The sequence below is a fragment of the Aspergillus welwitschiae genome (genome assembly GCF_003344945.1).
Source record: "Aspergillus welwitschiae strain CBS 139.54b unplaced genomic scaffold BDQ94scaffold_7, whole genome shotgun sequence".
NCBI lineage: Eukaryota > Fungi > Ascomycota > Eurotiomycetes > Eurotiales > Aspergillaceae > Aspergillus > Aspergillus welwitschiae.
Genome location: NW_020798701.1, coordinates 790,337 through 808,919, shown reverse-complemented (window position 1 = coordinate 808,919; position 18,583 = coordinate 790,337). Strand labels below are relative to the sequence as shown.

The 18,583-nt window shown below is 46.4% G+C and overlaps 5 protein-coding genes across 5 annotated transcripts; 3 read left to right on the top strand and 2 right to left on the bottom strand.

Moving 5' to 3' along the window:
• Positions 1–160: 160 nt before the first annotated feature.
• On the top strand, positions 161–2,735 carry BDQ94DRAFT_185430 (uncharacterized protein; the record flags this gene model as incomplete). The annotated part of the gene is made up of 4 exons (XM_026774879.1): positions 161–1,106; positions 1,155–1,578; positions 1,625–1,916; positions 1,982–2,735. 4 exons carry the CDS (start codon positions 161–163, stop codon positions 2,336–2,338), a joined length of 2,019 nt encoding a protein of 672 aa, XP_026629341.1. The 3' UTR covers positions 2,339–2,735.
• A 1,067-nt stretch (positions 2,736–3,802) lies between these two features.
• Positions 3,803–4,033, top strand: BDQ94DRAFT_157808 (uncharacterized protein; the record flags this gene model as incomplete). Its single annotated transcript, XM_026768813.1, has 1 exon — positions 3,803–4,033. The coding sequence occupies one exon, from the start codon at positions 3,803–3,805 to the stop codon at positions 4,031–4,033; it is 231 nt and encodes a 76-aa protein (XP_026629340.1).
• Positions 4,034–4,548: 515 nt separating this feature from the next.
• BDQ94DRAFT_157807 (uncharacterized protein) lies at positions 4,549–5,631 on the bottom strand (the record flags this gene model as incomplete). Its single annotated transcript, XM_026768812.1, has 1 exon — positions 4,549–5,631. One exon carries the CDS (start codon positions 5,629–5,631, stop codon positions 4,549–4,551), a length of 1,083 nt encoding a protein of 360 aa, XP_026629339.1.
• A 1,500-nt stretch (positions 5,632–7,131) lies between these two features.
• On the bottom strand, positions 7,132–11,627 carry BDQ94DRAFT_157806 (uncharacterized protein; the record flags this gene model as incomplete). Its single annotated transcript, XM_026768811.1, has 8 exons — positions 7,132–7,163; positions 7,193–8,594; positions 8,625–8,663; positions 8,710–9,694; positions 9,746–10,765; positions 10,828–10,969; positions 11,022–11,274; positions 11,502–11,627. 8 exons carry the CDS (start codon positions 11,625–11,627, stop codon positions 7,132–7,134), a joined length of 3,999 nt encoding a protein of 1,332 aa, XP_026629338.1.
• Positions 11,628–15,536: 3,909 nt separating this feature from the next.
• Positions 15,537–18,198, top strand: BDQ94DRAFT_185426 (nucleic acid/nucleotide deaminase domain-containing protein; the record flags this gene model as incomplete). Its single annotated transcript, XM_026774878.1, has 6 exons — positions 15,537–15,608; positions 15,892–15,915; positions 15,958–16,063; positions 16,150–16,199; positions 16,403–16,955; positions 17,015–18,198. The coding sequence occupies 6 exons, from the start codon at positions 15,537–15,539 to the stop codon at positions 18,064–18,066; spliced, it is 1,857 nt and encodes a 618-aa protein (XP_026629337.1). The 3' UTR covers positions 18,067–18,198.
• Between the last annotated feature and the right edge of the window lie 385 nt (positions 18,199–18,583).

Genomic DNA, 18,583 nt, shown 5'->3' with positions numbered 1-18,583 from the left:
TACTGAGCGGCTTATCGGGATAGAGCCAATCGGGAACGATTACGGCTACTCCGAACGCCGAGTGGCTTTCCGGCACTAAACTAACCACTAGCATTATCAACCACCAACGCCGTGGAAGTTCTTTGACTTGTGTCTATGCCAGCTGGCAACCTTCAGTCCTATGCCTTCTCTGCGGCGGCGCAACGGTCGCAGGGCTGCCTGTGAGGCCTGTCGCAGACGGAAACTAGCTTGTGACCACAATCAGCCGACATGTCATCGATGCCAGAAGCATTCACTCGAATGCATCTACCTGTCACAGTCGAACAGAACAAAATGCGGGATCTCGGAGGGAGCTCCACGATCACTTGCAGGATCAGGTGCCCCCTTTTCTGAGGTGCATGCAACATCCGCAGAGAACCACCGGGTTGCGGACCGGAGCACGCCCCTAATCGACAGCCCGAACGAGTACCTGGGACCAACGAGCTTTACCTCGGTCTTTGTGGAGCATGGTGATTGTTTTGAGTTGGTGGATACGAACAGAACTTCAGAAATAAGACGAGACTCGGCTCCAGACCCCCAAGTTGACACACCACTTGTGCAGCTCGGCGCCCGTATTCTGAGCCAGATACCGGAGGAGCACGACTGCTCCACACTCTTCTCGAGCCACATCAACCCCAATGATGGCTGGGTCCGACTGGCAGGGCGTCACTCATTGGACAGAATGTGGGACGCTTTCCGTCCGGCGCTACGACGACGGTCGGAAGAAGACATGCTGGAAACTGCTACAATTCTCACGCGGAATAGCAAAACCCCGCTACAAAGGAAACAGGATCCGCAGGCCTGGCTGACCTCCTTTACAGGGACACAGATGCGATGGGAAACTATTGGCATCCTGTATACCTATTGGGCTTGCGGAGCAATCTCCTCGTCGTCGGAGAGTCAAGCTGTCGCCCGGTATTGTCAGGGACATTCATCTGTCACGAACACCAAACAATTGATGGCTCGTTTTAAACACTGTGCGTTGTTATGCATCGATCTATGCAAACAGCTTGGCTCCGTCAATCTTCTCTTCGTGTATCTGTTGTACAAGCATAATATCCTGGAGGGAATCTTGAGCGGGGACAAGAGTAGGTCATATTACTGACCAAATATGCCTCTGGTCTAACCGAACGAAGGTTTCTCCCACTGGACACAGCACGGCGAGCTAGTTGCCGTAACCACTTCACTCGGACTTCATCGCGAACATTCAACAGAGACAGAAACTATTAGTCTCCAACACGAACTCAAGAGGAGGCTGTATGCCGCTGTTTTCAACATTGACAAGGTCATTTCGACCTTCACTGGGCGACCGCCTCTTTTGAGTCAAGCATATTCATCTACCAAACTGCCACTAGATCTGAGTGATGATACCTTGCTATCTGACAATTTCCCATCTGCCGCTGCGCAGCTAGACCCCAACGGATGGAACACAGACAACCAGATCTACTCTACTACAATTCTCCGATCCCGCACAAGCTTCGCCCGGATCCGCCATGAAATCTTGGAGCTTTTGGAAGGTTCGATGGATAATCTGGCTGATGGATCGGTCGATAAAGCCATGTGTGTTACTCCAACCCACGCACATACTTTCTAACAATAGTACCAGGAAACTAAAGCAACGAACCCATAATACATACACGCAACTTCCATCGATAATTCAATTCGAGAAGTCCGAGCTCGGCAAGACCAACGTTCCCGGATATGTCCTCTACGCACAGATACTCACGCGTCTCGAATTTCTTCTGAATTTATTCTTGTTGGAACGGCTGTTGAAGCGACACCACATCGTCACCGAGCAAGACCTCGTCGAAGTGAGTCATGAAATGCTGGACTTGACGTTGATCTTCTGGAAGAAGAAAGACCGGTTTGTTGGTCTATACGCTGACTTCGAGTGGCTGGTACGTATTGCGGATCCCCTGTGTCTGTGTGCGAATGTTGATTATCTCTCTAATACAACTATAAGACCATGTCATACGCTGTTCCAGCCAGCGGCATCCTCTGTCTGCAGCTGCTGCGACAAGCCACCAATCCGCATAGCTATCAGACACGCCTTCCACGATCGGCAATCATTCAGAATCTTAGTCTGCTGGTACTGTGTCTGGACTGGATTGAGACGGAGGCTTCTTGCAGGAGCATGGTATCTTTCATCCGAGGGATCCTGGGTCGATCTATGGACCGGATATTGGATCCTGAACCACCAGGGGCTGAGCAGCTACAATCTGTCGGGTCGTTTCCAAATGATGGGCTTCTGCAATACCCGCATTTAGAGCTTCTGAACACGTTTGACTGGGTTGACTGGGATGGAGGTGTTGGCGGTTGAAGCTTCAGGGGAAATAATCAAGATAAACTATACCCAAGCGGATTACCTGCCCTAATGAGAAGAGCTGTAGAACGAGTCAGCTTGTCAGGCCAACAATCTAACAAGCGCCAGTTTATAGTCAATGTCCCGACTAAAAACAGGAACACAGATCGACAGAATATTATTGGGCCAGGTTTCTAGGCCTAGGCAGAGGCTTCACGAAGGGAGACGACAATGAAGTGAGAAGCTTCACCTTCTTATTATCACGCGATTGTGATAATGTACTAAGGAGTCGGTGTAAGTCGTTTTAAGGCCCATGCCTCCTTCACCCCACCATTCATTCTTCATAGTTTTGCAGATTCAAACACTACTACTGGGCCCGATATATCTGCCGTCAGTAGCATTCATTATCTAAAAGGGTTCCGTGAAGTTTTCTAGCTAGGCTATTCCTACAGTTTCTATCATTTCGAGCAGGAGTCCATTCCATTCCTAGGGTCTCTGCAAGTCTGCCTGCGGTTCGACTGACTTCAATCATCTATCCACTTCGAATCTATTCTACGCAAGCTCTTTCAAGCCCTGAATGCTCTTACAATAGTGACATTATTGATAGATATACTGAGACTCCGTATTTATGGAAACCACTCCTACGTTTCATTTCTTTCTCTCTTTGATTCCTATTTTATCTCGTTGTGCTAATTTCATCACCGCGAATACTCTGACCACCATAGCAATGTGTCTAGCATGCTGAATTTCGGCTCCTACTGTGCTCTGAGACAATCGCTAGCTCGCCAGGTGAATCTGAAGACACGGCTTACTACCACCTGCGTCTGTCTACAAAAGACTTTGATCATCAATCAACCTGTATCGTACATTCAGCCGCACCAGCTCATTTGAATCACTCTCAAGCAGTTGAGATTTTGAGCACTGGCCATCAGACTCAGAAACCTCACTTTATGCTCAAATTCTACAGCTGAAGGTCAGACATAGCATCTCGATCAGTGTTCTTGCATATAAGCCAGTACTGAGGAGAAACAAGACTCAAGGCTCAGGAATACTCGAAGTTGTCGAATAGATGAAGTTTACATAACCAGGCTGAAGTCACCTGTCCCATCATTCAAAGCGCAAGTATCCCTCACACTAATTTTACACTTAGTCAGAGGTGATATAGACGTGAGGGATATATAATTTGACTTTCATCGTCGAACTTTTTCTCTTCTTACTTACCTACATTTATATCTACCTCGTGGTCCAAAGCTTCCTTCTTCCTACACCTGAAGCATTCTGTTCCCTCTCCTTCTTTTCTGCTACACCTTCTCAGCAACTACTACTATCCACCATACAATACTTCCTACCAACGAACAAGCAACTACTTGACATCCAATCACACACAATAATATACGACCAGCTCTCCCATTAACCAAACCTCAAGACAGCCGAAATCATCCCTAAAACAAACCTATTCTTCACACTCAAAGAACCATCAAAATGTGCGTCATCTTAGATATAGCTTTCTCCTGCGGCTGCAAGAAAGAAATGGACTTCGTCCAGTGCAAACAACGCCAGGGAACGAATGTCAGATGCTGCCCAGCCAAGAAAGGTCTTGGAAAAACTTCACCTAATTACTGCCGGCGCCATCTGGTACCTCCCGGCGCTCCCAAAACCTGTGTTAAGAGCAAGGAACCGCGAATCATCGATGAAATTATGGCTACAGACTGATGGGAGATAATGTATGTTTATAGCTTTTTATATGACTACTAAGATATAGGCTGACTTCTAGTGTGCTTCAGGCATAATTATCTACTGGAATTTGGTTGAACCGTTGGAATGAAGTTGGGAATGTTTTTTGGGCTCTCAGGCTATGGAAATCGCAATGCCCTTGGTTTATTTTGGGCTCCGGAAGTGCTTATATGGACTTTGATTTGCTGGTTGTGATTTCATACCAACCAAGCATCGCGCATGATGAACTACAAGGAAAGTATAAAGAAGGGCAGCAGTTACTTTACCATCACCTGCATAATAAGTCAGACATCGGTTAAGTGGTGGGAATTCAATGCACTTTAGATACGCGTCTAGTTGAATTGGACCACATGCACTACAACCATCTTCTCTCTACGCTTCTTTCATCCTCAGCTTCCTCCTTCCCTTTCCCACTGAGGATGAAGTACCCAGTAGATGAAACAGCCCAGCTCACTTATCAGGAAAAGTAGTTACCACAATTTGTATTACTATTATCACGAATGAAACGACATAACCACATCCCTTTCCTTAAAATACCCCCTCCGTCGAACAAACTCCGAAATTCTAGCGACACTTGTCCCATTCTTCCGCAATTTCCACACTTCTTGCGCCTTCGGACACTCTCTGAAATGCCCTATGAAACCCTCATGCGAATACACCCGATCACGTATACCAAGACCATCAGGCCCCAAACGCGATTCCTCCGTAAGAGCCTCCTCCAGAGAAACCTGACACCCACTGCAGGATACTCCGTCCTCGACGCGCCCACTGACCCGATCAAGATACGGTAAAGCAGTTGTGACCATGAAAGGCAGATTGGCATACGATCTGGCAGCAGTCCAAACCGCCTCTTCATCACTACTAGGCTTGGACCCAACTATGCGGATAAGGTCGTCCATAGTCACTAGTTGTTTCCTTCCCTTTATGGATACCTCTTGCATTGAGTAGATCCCCGGGATGGTTCGGAGAACTGGGAGTAAACTAGCTAGGCCAGATGACTTTGCCTTAGACTTTGATGAAATGTACCACTTCGCGTCAGTGTAAGGTACGAGCCGGGGCAGGCGTCCCTTTGGGAGACATGAAAAGCAGCAGCGGAGGAGAGTCGGGAGGAAGAGGAAGCCTCCAAATGAGCTGCTGCAGAGTGTACAGTCGCGGGTACAGAGCGCGGTGAAAAGCTCGGCGAGGGTGAATCGGTTGGCTACTTTGGTTCTAAGAAGAACACACAGCGCGTCGAGGGCATGTGTTGTCGTCTCTCGGTAGAAGCGACTGGTGCTGACGTATTGTTGAGCATGGCGGCTGACTTGGCGGAATCGGAATAGCGATTCGATGTCGAGATAGAGGCAGACTTCATGTATGAGTTCCAGGTGTAGGAGCTCAAGCTTGCCTAGGCCGGTGGATGTGGAGAGTGACTCGAGGGGTTGGCTTATAGAGCTTCGGACGTGTTCGTGGTCGTGGGGGTTTATGCGAATGACTGCTAGGTCGAAGTCGCGTCGGTGATAGGAAGCGAGCTCAATGATCTCATTTTCTGGAATGTCTTCAAAATGAGAAGGGCGGGTTTGCTCTTTTTCGAGTTTCATATTGATCCTCTCCGTTCGGGAGATGTAGCAGATGCTGGATCTAGGAGAGGGGAGGGGAGGAAGAAGGTGAGGAGAATATAAGAGCAGAGAAGATAGCCGTACTGCACGTGGTCCAGCTCAGTTAGATGCCTTGAGAAAGTGCATTGAATTATCAATCAATCGATGTTTGACTTGTCCTGAAGATGATGTAGTAGTGAATGAGCTGAGCTGTATGCTTTGACTCAACCGGATACGGGTGCTCCTGCCGCAGGTGAGCACATACAATTCTGTCCAATACATATCCATATTGTCATACCTGGTCGATCCCGCTAACTCTGCTGCTATCTACGCCTTGATTCACCGTTTAAAGCAAGAATATGTCCCTGAACACCGCCAAGTCTCTCAGACCTCGCAGTAAACACATGAATGAACATGAGCTGTGGCGTAGGAAAGTCATTGCCGTAGCTAAACACAGCAAAACACAACGAAAGCGCAGCTATGCAAACAAAATGTAGAAATATAAATGTGTGTCGCAGCTAGACATCCAGCTGCCTGCGAGTCCATCCTATCTCCGTCCCTCGTCCTATAATCGCTTTGCAGTGTTCCTTTTGATAACTATGCGTAACATTCCCCACTCACCCAAACGGGGCGTATTCTGGTCCTCTACCCAGCGCGTCCAGTGTCTATCCTCATGGTCCTACTAAGATTTACAAAAATAGAAGAAAAAAACAAAAACATACAACAGAAGGGATTCGCTGGTGGTCACCCACCCAACTACTGACCTCCCGGCGTGTGGCTTTAAAATGGCTAATACCCTGGTGGGCGCTGCTTGGGTGAGCTCAAGGTATGAGCTGCTTTACTGTCGCGCGACCGGGGTGAGCTTAGGGAAAGTATAATAAGAGTAAGGATGAGCATGCTCACTCAACTCATATCGACAAATATAATTAATAAAACTTAATATTCACAGTAGAGTGACTAACAGCCAGGTCAGGTCAGGTTAATAGTCAGGTTAAGAGTAGAGTGATTATATCTGACTGTTATATCTCAACTGTACCCTAACTGTAACCTAGCAGTCAGAATCAATAATTTGAATAACGATATATGTCTTTCTGATTAGCAGCTAAATCTAAGTATGATTATATATGTACTTTTAGTATCATTTATAGGAATTTAATAAAAATCTATTATACTGCCTAGACTCTCCAGTTAGAGAATATAGAAAATTCTAATGACTAATCTATTATGTATCATCTAGTTCTCATCTAGCTAATCAGCCACGGCAACAACAGACACAGAACCCCTTAGATAGGCACGAAGTTGAGAAGCCGGTGATGTGGAATTAGTTATCCATGCAGTGCCTATGGAACGCCGAGAGAACATCCCCTCAAACGCCTTCCGAACGGCCTCCTCATGACCAGAAACTTTCGGAAATATTCAGAGGTATAGTAACAACTATACCGAACTCATCTACTCCCATACACTTCACATACTCGATCTCTTCTAGTATCCTCGCGCATAAGTTTATATAGTGCCTCGGGTGTTGCATGGGAAAACTTTTGGATGGGGTTAGGAATATGCTCACGATGTCTCGATAAAGCAAACCCCTTGCGCAGCAGACGAACAGCCGTTTCAGCTGCCTGCATCTTTATTACCTCATCATTCATTTGGCCTTCTACTGAGGCAATTTCCGAGGAGTCAGCCAGAGCAGAACACCGCAGTGTCCCGGGATGCTCCTTGTCAACACAGATCTGATAAGAAACTTTGCGTCCTGGAAGGATGGCCTGTAGTGTGTCTTTTGGATGGTCTGTAGTGATTTGATGGGAGATGAAATGCTCCAAAAGCGGCACGATTCCGAGTTTCTCTGCCAGGGCATCGCAGGATGCTAGGGTTGCTTGAGAATCGATAAAGACAGCACCAAAAATGCTCTGAATGATATCAGACAACACTCGCATGTCCCCAAGTGCGCTCAGCCGCACCCACGGGTAAAATCGCTGCTCCCATAGTTCATGCTTGATGGCATCCACCTTCTCAGATGACTTCTGAACAAAGTCTGATAATTCGGCGGATAACGCATCGCTATGCAAGCGAAGAAAATCCCAGAGTCTAATTGAGCATGTCGTCACGTTTCTATGAACCTTGTGTTCATCATCAACCTCTATATGATTTTGCTTCCTTACTTGGTTGAATGTTATCGCTATAAAGGTCAGAAATGTGTTGTTGGTGAACGCGGACTTCAAGGACTGCATCCTTTTTGGATTCATCACTTGTGCATGTCGATGTAGATAGCTTACGACGATCCATTCTAGCACGCTGGCTCCGAGAAATGAGAGACGCCGATAAGATGTTGTTTGAACAAGACCAGTGCAAGATGGATGTGTCATGCTTTCCACAGCCAGGGATTTGTCGGTGAAAGTGTATCCAAGGAGTTCTTCCATATCGACTATTGCTGTTGAAGCAACTGCATTTTCCGGTCTAGTCTTGGAATAAGTACCATCATGCAGAGACGATGCATTCCAGGACTTGAGTTTGGGAAACATAACTGATGCGCATGCAGCAGCTTGATTCAGTCCACCATCTATGAAGGCAGCCCCGACAACTGCTTTCGTCATATCTGCCAGCGTAGCCGCACCGATGGATCGCTGCCTAGCTTCATTACTGGCGGGTTCTATCCCCGACACAAGCGGTGGCACCCATCGTTTCCCATTGAGATGTTTGCTTATGAGAAATTTTCCAAGGCCAGATTGTTGTATAGCATGTGCAAGACCCGCATCAGACAGATTCTTCTGCTTCAACGAGGACAGGAGACCTTCATGCCACAAATGATGGTGCAAAAACAGTTGCATTGCGAAGAGGTACTTCATGAATGCATCACCAATGAAGGCTAATGAGCGGAAGGTGGCTCGATGCTCAATACTTGTAGGCCTGATAGCAATAGCCAATAGATCAATTCGTTTCCAAGGCGTCACTGATCGTAGAGATAATTCCTGTCGCAAAATTTGCGCTATCATATGTACCTCCACCTCGTGGGATATGCTTGGTGTAAAGAGGGCGACCTGGGCAAACATGAAAGGTAGCTTATCAACAAAAAAAATCTCGCACAGACATGCTTTTCACATTAGCTTCAAGACCTATCCTGGGCTCAGAATTTGTTGATTTCCCAGCAGCTAGATTTCCATGAGAGAGAAAGTTCCGGCGATTGGTCATGTATTTGACTTTGGCATCGAATGACGAAATGGACAACTCATCAGATAAGAAGCACTCTCCTGCTACCCAGGGCTCTACCAAAAGTGGTCGACTGGGTCTCGTATGACTGCGAAGCAATCCAAGCGCACTCGGCGTAGCTTCCTGATTCAGAAGCTCAGTCAGGCTGACTGATCCAGAATACCTCTCGAGGAACTCTATCAACTTCGTTTCTTCCAATCCTGGGACAAGAAGAAACGCATAGTCTAGATTTTTGCGAGAACAATGGTCTCGGTAAACCGACTGGAAGATCAGGTTTGTCACTTGCTGGCAAAGTGAAACGTCTGTAGTGATTGGATGCCCCGGCGTGAGAATGACAGTATAGGTTGTGCAATAATCAATGAAAAGAGGAATGTGAATTGTTGTGTCAAGCTGAGTTGGAAGAATCATATGTAGATGGATTTCGTCCTCTTCTGGTCTTATGATTCGTAGGTTGTGAGCATACAGCTGACTGTCAAGTTTCCATGAAAGAGCAATATCCTGCCAAGGATCCAGCTGGTTCTGAATGCTGTAGTGGGACCGGAATATGATATCCCCTTCCAAATGGTCTGAGACCTGAGTGGGAACTAAGTAATCGTTGACAAGGCCAGCCTGGTAAAGCGCTTTATATGCTTGTAATGCTGCGTCCTCCCTTGCATACTTGAGTCTGGACCAACTTCTTGAGCTAGAAAATGACTGAAGGGAAGGGTCGAGGTTGCTTGGCAACTTAACTACCGCCCTGAATCGGCCGTAGTTATTGCGCTCATAAGTGAATAGGGGCTTGTTGCTGACATACGGCTGGGCAGGTAGCTTTGAACAAAAGTTATACAAATAGCCGACCGCTTCCCGCATTATCAGCCGAGCTCTAACAAAGTTAGCATTTCTAAAAAAGGAGAGACAATGCAGCCGCACTTACCCGGTCCTGTCAATGTCAAGGGAGAACGAAATCCTCTCGTACTTATCGAAGTCCAGCTCATTAGCTGGTATTTGCCTTCGCTCAGCATTTTGCAACTTTTGAACTAGCTCTATTTCCTCCATCTCGAGTCGTTTCAAGTACCTTGGGCCGCTCTCATCTTCCATAATGATAATAAACTGGGAATTCTCCCTTCGTGCACGTCCCCGTCGCTGAATGAAGGATTTCAAGGATAGCTGGCAGTTGAAGTTCAGCACTGTATTGCATGCTGGTACATCAATGCCTTCTTCCAGAGCATCGGTTGTTATGATTAGGTTTAGAGAGCCTTGCCGGAACTTTTCTAGCGTTTCTGTCTGATTTCGGATGTCATGGAGATTTCCGAGCTCTGTTTTGCTGTACTGTGTCGTTGACATACCAATGAATGTTCCACAAGTAAATAGGCGGCTCGTAAGTGGATGGTTCTCTATCAGCCATTTCAATGCAAGTACAGTTGCTCGCTGCCTGACGAACACCAGACCGCAGAACCCTTCTCTGTATGCCTTTGAAAGCTCATCCAATAGACACTGACACATTGGTGAGATTTCTTCTGGTTGCATTGCCGCGCTACAGTCCTGCAATTTACCCAATCTAGTAAGAATTTCCATTGCGAAGTCTTTCCCATGATTGGAGATATTTGTCTTTTCAGCGCTCATTCGCATGCTTTCTTTGAAATGCATGATCGATTTTCGCATGTACTCTGTCGCGGCCCAAATACCAAGCTCCTGATTAATGCTTTCCGAAGATTGTATGAAGCGTCTAATATGTTTTAGCTGCTTGCTCCTCATCTTCGATGAACTTGGTACTTCATCTTCAGAGGACAAAATACCACATAACTTTTCTAGTATTGGTGCCTTGACAGAGCAGTCCGGAATCGTATAAGAAGGTAGGCGCGGCAGAATAAGTGGCCGGTTTGTGAATTGGAGGAGTTGCGCGTAGTATTGGCGAGGAGTCTTGCATATACTGCCCAGGTTGCTTTCCACGTTCCTTGGTGGTTATAAATTAGAATTCGGATATGATAAGCATGATAATGGCGGCCAATAACATACTCCAAAGATGACAAGTCGGATAAGATAGGAGAAGCAGTAAGACCAAGTATCTTCGGTAGGTTCTGCACACCACTTTGGGGCTGATTATGGTAGTGGACCTGCATTATCTTGTTTGCAACGTGATCCTTTTTACAGTGGTGGGCTAAATACGATGTCAGTCATTGTTTGATACGTGAAATCTCTCTCAGTCTGACCTTCATCAAATATGAGTAAAGACATTTGGCTCAATTTAACAAAACCATGGGTTAGTGCGTCATATAGAACCTGATATGTTGAAACTGCAATCTTTATTCCCGACAAGGCATTATCCCATATTGCCTTGTCTTTCCAGTGTTCCACCTGATCTCTACTGGTGAACCCTCTGCACCACATGGAAGGAACACGGTTGCGTATTGTATGTGTATGCTGCTCAGATAAAGCAACGGTGGGACAAAGTAGCCATACGAACTAATACTTGTTAGCTACAGTCCCTCCACGGCAGGTGACAGTACATACCTTATCCGAGTCCCCTTTGTCTATATCCGCCAGAATTCGTAATATGGCTCTGTTGCTCCTATTAGCCATATGGTCAAAGACATAGTAAGATTCATCATACACTTGTGTTTTCCCAGTACCTGTTGGCATCTTTCTATATGTTAATATGTAATGCTTCTCTCTGGGGCCAGTGATCATACCACAACGATAACATTACGTTTCAAACTCTCGTTCAACATCTCCAATTGATACTCTCTGATTCTAAGTTCCATGTTACTTGTTGTCCCCGGTGTACTGTCTGCGTGGTAATCGGTAGATGAGGCCATTTTGGGGTGTGAGAGAAGATAACTATGCGTTAATTGTGAGTCGGCTAATAGAGATACCATGAGAGTATGTAGTAGCTCGCACCTATCCTTAAAGATAACTAATAGGTATCAATTATATCGATAGCTGCCGACGCTTATATATGAGGCTGATTGGCCCCTCAGGAAAGGTCACGCATCACTGCCCAACATACTATCATTATGAGGACGTGGACCAATTATGCCCAAACACAATGCTAACTGTGCTTTGATCGCGTAGTCCGGCAGAAGGCCGTATGGTAACTAATCTATCCCTCCGTAGGGGCTCAGAGAAGATACACGAATACGCCCACCTACAACGCTAATATGGCTAGTCTGTTTTCCAGTGCTGCACATCCATAGCTTCGGTTATGAAGACAACGGGACCCATTCCGCAAACATCAAGTCTGTGCGAGCCTAGTGATCAAATAGAGGTCTAAAGGCAACTGTCCTGAATGCTGACGTCCAAGAATGGAACGTGGAAGGGGAACCTAAACAGACTTCCTGGAAATGTTTGTATATCATTCCGGGGCGAATGGGCTTACAATAAGGAGGCAGGTCGGGGGCTTCGACCTTGGCAATAAATCGACTTATGGCTGCGCGTGATCACTCTCTACAATGTCGACGTATTCAAGTCTATGGTAATCAATTAATATTTGATTCGTTGGGTCCAGTATCATAATACGGAGGAAAGCTCCTCCGTGTTTACTTCTGTTCGTTATGGCAAATAAGTGTTTTTGACTTCTGGGACAAGCAGGGCGTTTCAATCCAAAATTGTCCTGCGCGGCCAGTATTCCGTAGAATAATAGCTGCTACCCGGGCAAAAACCCGCCCGAGCAGAAATTCTAGTCTGGGCAGTTCACCTCTCCGACATTTTGTCTCACTTATCTCTCTATTCCTAGAAGAGTCTATTTAGGTTGCTGATGACATGTAATCGATACAATAATAGACAAACTCATTTAAATAATTAGGCTGCGAAGGCAGCGACATCAGTCAAGCAAGCTCTGCCATCCTGAAAAATATTAAATGGTGCCTGAGTCACGTATTAAAGAGAGAATTTGTTTGTACTCAACAGGTGGGGTCCAAGTGGGGGCTCTAGAAAGCTATAGCCAATGGAAATGCTTCATTGCAGCGCAACTGATAACCCCGGCCATCCATTCCATACCATTCCCCTGACCACGATACTCCGCCGCCAACGCATCTCATCCCTCACAGCATTTACTCCCTACTTAGAGGCTGCACAGATTATTATGGTATAGCGTATGTGTTCGAGCACCTTACTATTTCTAAAGGATCAACATGCCTTGCGTCTTGTCTAAACCCAGTGATTGCTATGTTTTTTATGTTATAATGGCACCGTACAAGGTTCCGAGAGTTAGGTCTGATCAGAACTAGTTTGTCTATAATCTGCGAATATCTTTCGATGCTTACATGGAGAGGATATATTGAATGTGAGAAACTATCCTAGGTACTTCTCATAGCCCCATAGATCCGACGACCTCACTATCAACATGGCTGGAGCCCAAGCTGGTGGCAAACACCTTTAGCTGCGATGTGTTTCGCAAGCTTCTTAGTTTTACCCTCACCCGAAGCTTGCATACCCCTGTAAGAAATGGTGATCCGAAACTTGGGCGGATAACTGCTGAGGCAACTTTCTTCGACATTGGGCGTCACTCCGTGATTCGACCCATCCTCCCATAAACGAGACGTATACTTCCAGATTCCAGGCTCATCACTCGCGTTAGAGGAGCACTGAGTAGGCGTGGGACTGACATAACGCCCTGCCGTTTCCTCCAACACTGACTCTTTATAGGCAGTTGTCGATATTCCAGTGTCAGCTGAGCAAGTTGGGATTTGCACGTGGAGTTTTGTCAGCAGAGGAACAAAGTCTTCCCTGCTATCGGACAGTCTGACGAAACCGAGAATTTTGTATATGTAATCTTCACAACTCTCATCGTCAAATTTGTTCGTGCGGGGTAAATCTAGATTCAAGCTCTTTATGGCTACTAGCGCTGCTTCGAAATCATAAGCTTTCGAATCAATAAATCGGTCTGCCTCGACCTGGAACGTCCTCAGCTATCCATAATTTGGACTAATGATGCGAAGAGCAGAGTCTGCAAACATACCAATGAATCATCTGTTCTGCCATTAGGCGAGGTGTGAACTATCATTAAAGCCATATAAACATTGAACAGCCGCTTTCCAATTTCATAATCTGAAATACAAATCAGTAGCTATCACTTCACAGACTTTGGGCTATATCTACCAGTGTTGGTGTAGCAGTCCGGTTGCACAAGCCTGGGAGACATCGTGACAATAATGAAGCAGAAATATGAATCTGATATGGCGGATGTTACTTTGGGATAGGCAGGTTATGTTTTATTTTGAAATAGCTTTTGCTCTCATAGTTACACGATAGCTCTCTGGGTATTTATATACGTATACACTGTTCAAATCCTACTCTATACTTAAGTTGCCAAACACCCACGCGGCAATTTCTTGTTGATGAATGCATGTGATGTGCACTACCCTAGCAACATCGTAGGTTAGGTATACTTTTCATTCTCTTCGACTGTCATGGACACGTCACAGCTTTGGCCATGGCCCGAAGAGCCTGGGGTATTGCAAGGGAGCTTAACAGTCATGATTGGGCTGGATACATTGCTTTAAAACTTCTAGCCTTCGGTGGGGAAAATCTATCTCAAAATTACCAGGCATATGAGACGAAATACGAAGCATCGAGGCGTACAGCAGTGGTTAAGCAGAGGTAGCTCGGTTACTTGGCACAATGTCCGTGCCGTGATACGGAGTAGTCGTCCACAGCATGCATATCCTCGATAGAGCTGGCTAGTGGTTAGCCAACCTGCGGCAAGGCTATCTTGGCCGCAGTTTTAGCCAATAGAAAGGGATATCAAGATTATATATGGCTTCCGCTCGCTTCGCAACGCTCAGGCCTCCTGGTATTCCAGATGGGTAGAATTGGGCAGAAAGGTAGTGAGCCTTTCTCCCTTCGACAGATCTGTTAGGAAACGAGTGAACCTGCCGGTTAGGCTTAGCCGCCATGCTCCGGATTCTTCTCCCGGCTGGGTGCTGATGCCAACGCCATGCCGAGTGCTCACGGTCCATGCGGTAGCCAAGGTGTCGATTCATGCGGTATGAAATGTCGTGTTTCTAGTAGTTTGCGGTCGCAGTGCTCAGCCACGTCAAATCGTGCGCTCCATTGATGACCTGGATCCATCGTACATCAGTGCTGACTTTCTTTTGGTTTATTTTGTGGCGGCTGAGTTCACCGAGCTCAGCCTTCTGAGCGTAGTAGTGGGTGGTGGTAGATGCCAGCAATCTCATCTGCCTCGAGCATCCTCTAGCAGAATGCCACCTGGAGTGATGCGATTGCCAGCCGGTCTGACTGGATGTGGTAAGTACGAACGAATGATGTTTTTAGTTGAACCAGTGAGTGGCCTGTGGGTAACCAGCGTTTACTCGCAGCTGAGCAATTAGACTCATGCGGGTATTATCGCGCCGCCATCCTTCTTGACTAACGCTTTGCCTCATACGCCAGCCTCGCGCTCTCCTGTCCGTCAGCACAGCATTTTATGCATTGATATAGACTAATGCAAGACAATAGCACGGACCTTGTCGGTGCTGGAGCGACTGACGGTGGGCGAAATGAGCTATTAAGCTCTTTCGTCCGACGGGCTGTGTTCAAAACCCAATCGATAAGCTGTGAGTGATGCGAGTCAGTCTCAGAATACATAAGAACTTGATTACACTTCTAATACGTGCACCTCCGGCATTGTAACTTTGATTTTCATTGGTAGTTTCGGCACGCAGTCTTATGTCACAATACAGAATCCTATCACTTATCCTGAACCGTGCACTGGCAATCTATTCGACATGACTCATGCTAGGCTTGGTACAGGATTTCTCCATGCTGATCGTCCCGCGATAATGAAAGGGTTAGATACAGTGAGGTGACTCATGTATTCTTGCTGTATGTTACCCCGGTAAGGTTCAACCTCAGATCAGGTCGAAAAGCAAGGGTCCGCATAGTGTTACTCGTACGGGAAGGATTGACGTGGACAGGATTTTCTTTCTACCCTGTGAAGTGTCTGATTTTATAGCTTCCTCCACTGCGCAATAAACAAGTAGTCCAGAGTATTCCAAAGGATTGCCTCCGTTAAGGGTTTGCCACCGCTAAAGATAGCGAGAACCAGTCCTAGCAGCAAAACGAACCTTTTACGGCTGACAGGACAGTAATGCGGGCCGACGACATGTTGACAAGAAAATGGTGAAATATTGTAGTGAAACATCGTAGTCGCTCAACCCCGCTTTCAATTTCGATGTACAGGTGGAAACCCCTATAGGAATGCTTTCGAAAGCCTATGACTGTCAAGGAACTTTCCTTGGCAATGCGGCATCAAGTAAGGTGCAAGGCTGCCCAAGAAACAACATCACAGCAGACACCCAGACCAAGCTAAACATACTAAACACTGGACTATGCAAGTAGAAGTTGGTAATTATGAACTGTCTAGAAGCAATCCAACTCATATGTGCCAGGTGGTCTCTCTGCTCGTTGTCCCGCCTCCAAGGAAACAATCCAATGCAAGGCTGAACTATTAGGCAGAGCCTCAAACACTTTTCCATGAAATATATTTATATCTATCTTCTTTCACCCCCTCTCCGGCGTATCTCATCTATGTCATCTATCACCTCCTTTATTTTGATCAGCACAGATCTTTTTATTTATTTAGAAAGAAAAGAAAGGCCGCTTATCTATTTCAGTTGGGGAAATGGATCACGGTCCTCCAGGCGACCCTTTCATATCCCCGCCGATACCCCGGCTTCGGCTTCTATACGAGCCTCTTTCCCTACTTCAGACCCTGGGAACTGTTCGCGGTCGGCGTATCAGAGCCGGTGACATACCGCAGGATAATCCTGGTTTCAACGCCATAAAGAGTCATAGGTCTTTTGTGGATGCACTTGCCTACGCTTGCGCATACAAGAAGGATACTGCCTATGTGACCGCGGTCGCGTTGGAAAAGAGACCAGAAGAAATAGTGGTTTGGCTAGCAGCGAACAAGAATGTGGAGGAAACCGTTGTCAGCTTTGCTCAAGATGTCTTGAGAATTGTACAATGGCTGGCAAGAAACCCATCGGCTCAACTGAGCACCGAAGATGGCCAAGCAGCCCTGAGATTTTTGACGGACATAGTCTTGCGCTTTAATTCACCCAAAATCCACACTTATTATGAGCAAATTGTGAGGAAAGCTGCGCCTCCAGTAATAGCAAAGCTTTCTAATGGGCAACATGAAGGTATGTCAGGCTTGTGGTATATGTCGAGTATACGTGTCTGACATGAAATTAATGCCTAGGTAACCCTGATGTTGCCAATCTCAAACAGTGGCTGTCCCAGCACCTGCAAAGGGACGGTGTACAACTCCAAGAAGTGGATATGGCGAACTTGGCCGTCATAAGTCACAACTCGCGAGACACCTTCGAAGTCCTCCGGAACCTAGCCATGGAATCACATGAGCCTCACACATTCGAGCGGCTCTTTAAGTTGCTCGGCAAACTCGGGAAGCATGTGATTATGAGCAAACGAATAGTCGAAGGCGCAATATTTTTACGTTCAGATTTTGCAAGAGGGATGAGACTCGAGACGATTCCTGCGTCTCGAGAGCGTCCCCTTCCCTTTTCGCCCCGCAAGTACAATATCGATGGCATTAGCAACCGGATGTTCTCTAGTAATTCAGGAGAGAAGCAGAGGTTTCTTGCCCGTCTGCGGACAATTTGGGATACAAATGAATGGGACAAGAACTTGGCTAAGGAGCACCTCGCGGGTAAAAGCATTGTGCATGCTGAGATATTGGTACTCGATCATTTTGAGAAGACCGGTGGGGATTTTCTGAATAATTCGGACAAGTATATCGGGTGCAGCAAGCCTGCCTGTTATCTTTGCTATCAGTATATCTGCAATCATCCAGGCCGTTATATTCGCCCTTCATCTCACCAGAAACTTTATATGAAGTGGCGCCTTCCCGACATCAGCGAGACAGAACCGAACGCTCTCACCCGTCTCAAGAACCAAGAGCAGATTCTCAATAATCTGATAGGTCTAGTACGACGGGAATTGAAGAATGACATCGAAACTGGCGTGGGCAAGATGAAGGGATGCCCTGACTCAACGGCAGGAGGAACTTCGACCATGTTTGAACTCGAGACAGGGCTAGAGGCCGACATGGGTTCTCTATCTTTCCAAGAGCTCCGACACCAAATTGACCCCGACTTCCAATACGTCGTTATTCCCGACCCAGTCAGCAGTTCTAGTAGTGCCTCTAGCATTCACTCGCGTTCTAGCGCGGATACTGCTGTGTCTGAAGGGGATGAAGTTGAATACGATAGCGACGGGGGAGTGGTTGTCTAGAGATAATCACCTCAATCACGTCTGGGCACTTGGATTCGCTTACGTTGGGATTTCATATAGCGCGTGTGTGGTTTGGTAGCGGGTGGAGTCCCACTTGCGCTAGATATCGTTCATGGAAAATTCGGGGTGGAGTGAATAGGGTAAATATGGGAAACAAGGTAAGTGAAGGTGCATGGATAAATAACAACGGCGAAGAAAGAATAACTACGAGAGGAAGGATCTGCCGGCGGTCACCCAATCCGAACTACTAATCTGTTGGTGTGACTTGAAGCGCGGCTAATTTCTAGATAGATGCTGATTCTGTGAGCTGATGATGAGTACTGCTTCACCATAATGTAACTAGAGTGGCCTAGGATAATTATATGATTTTCAATAAGTAAACTTTGACTGCAATAAGACTAAAATTAATATAGTAGATATGCCTCGGCACTCAGAAAAGTAAAGTCATAGTAGACTACTATTCTTCTAGCTTTTTAGCCATATTACGGTAGTACGGTTTCCTTGATCTGACTATTAA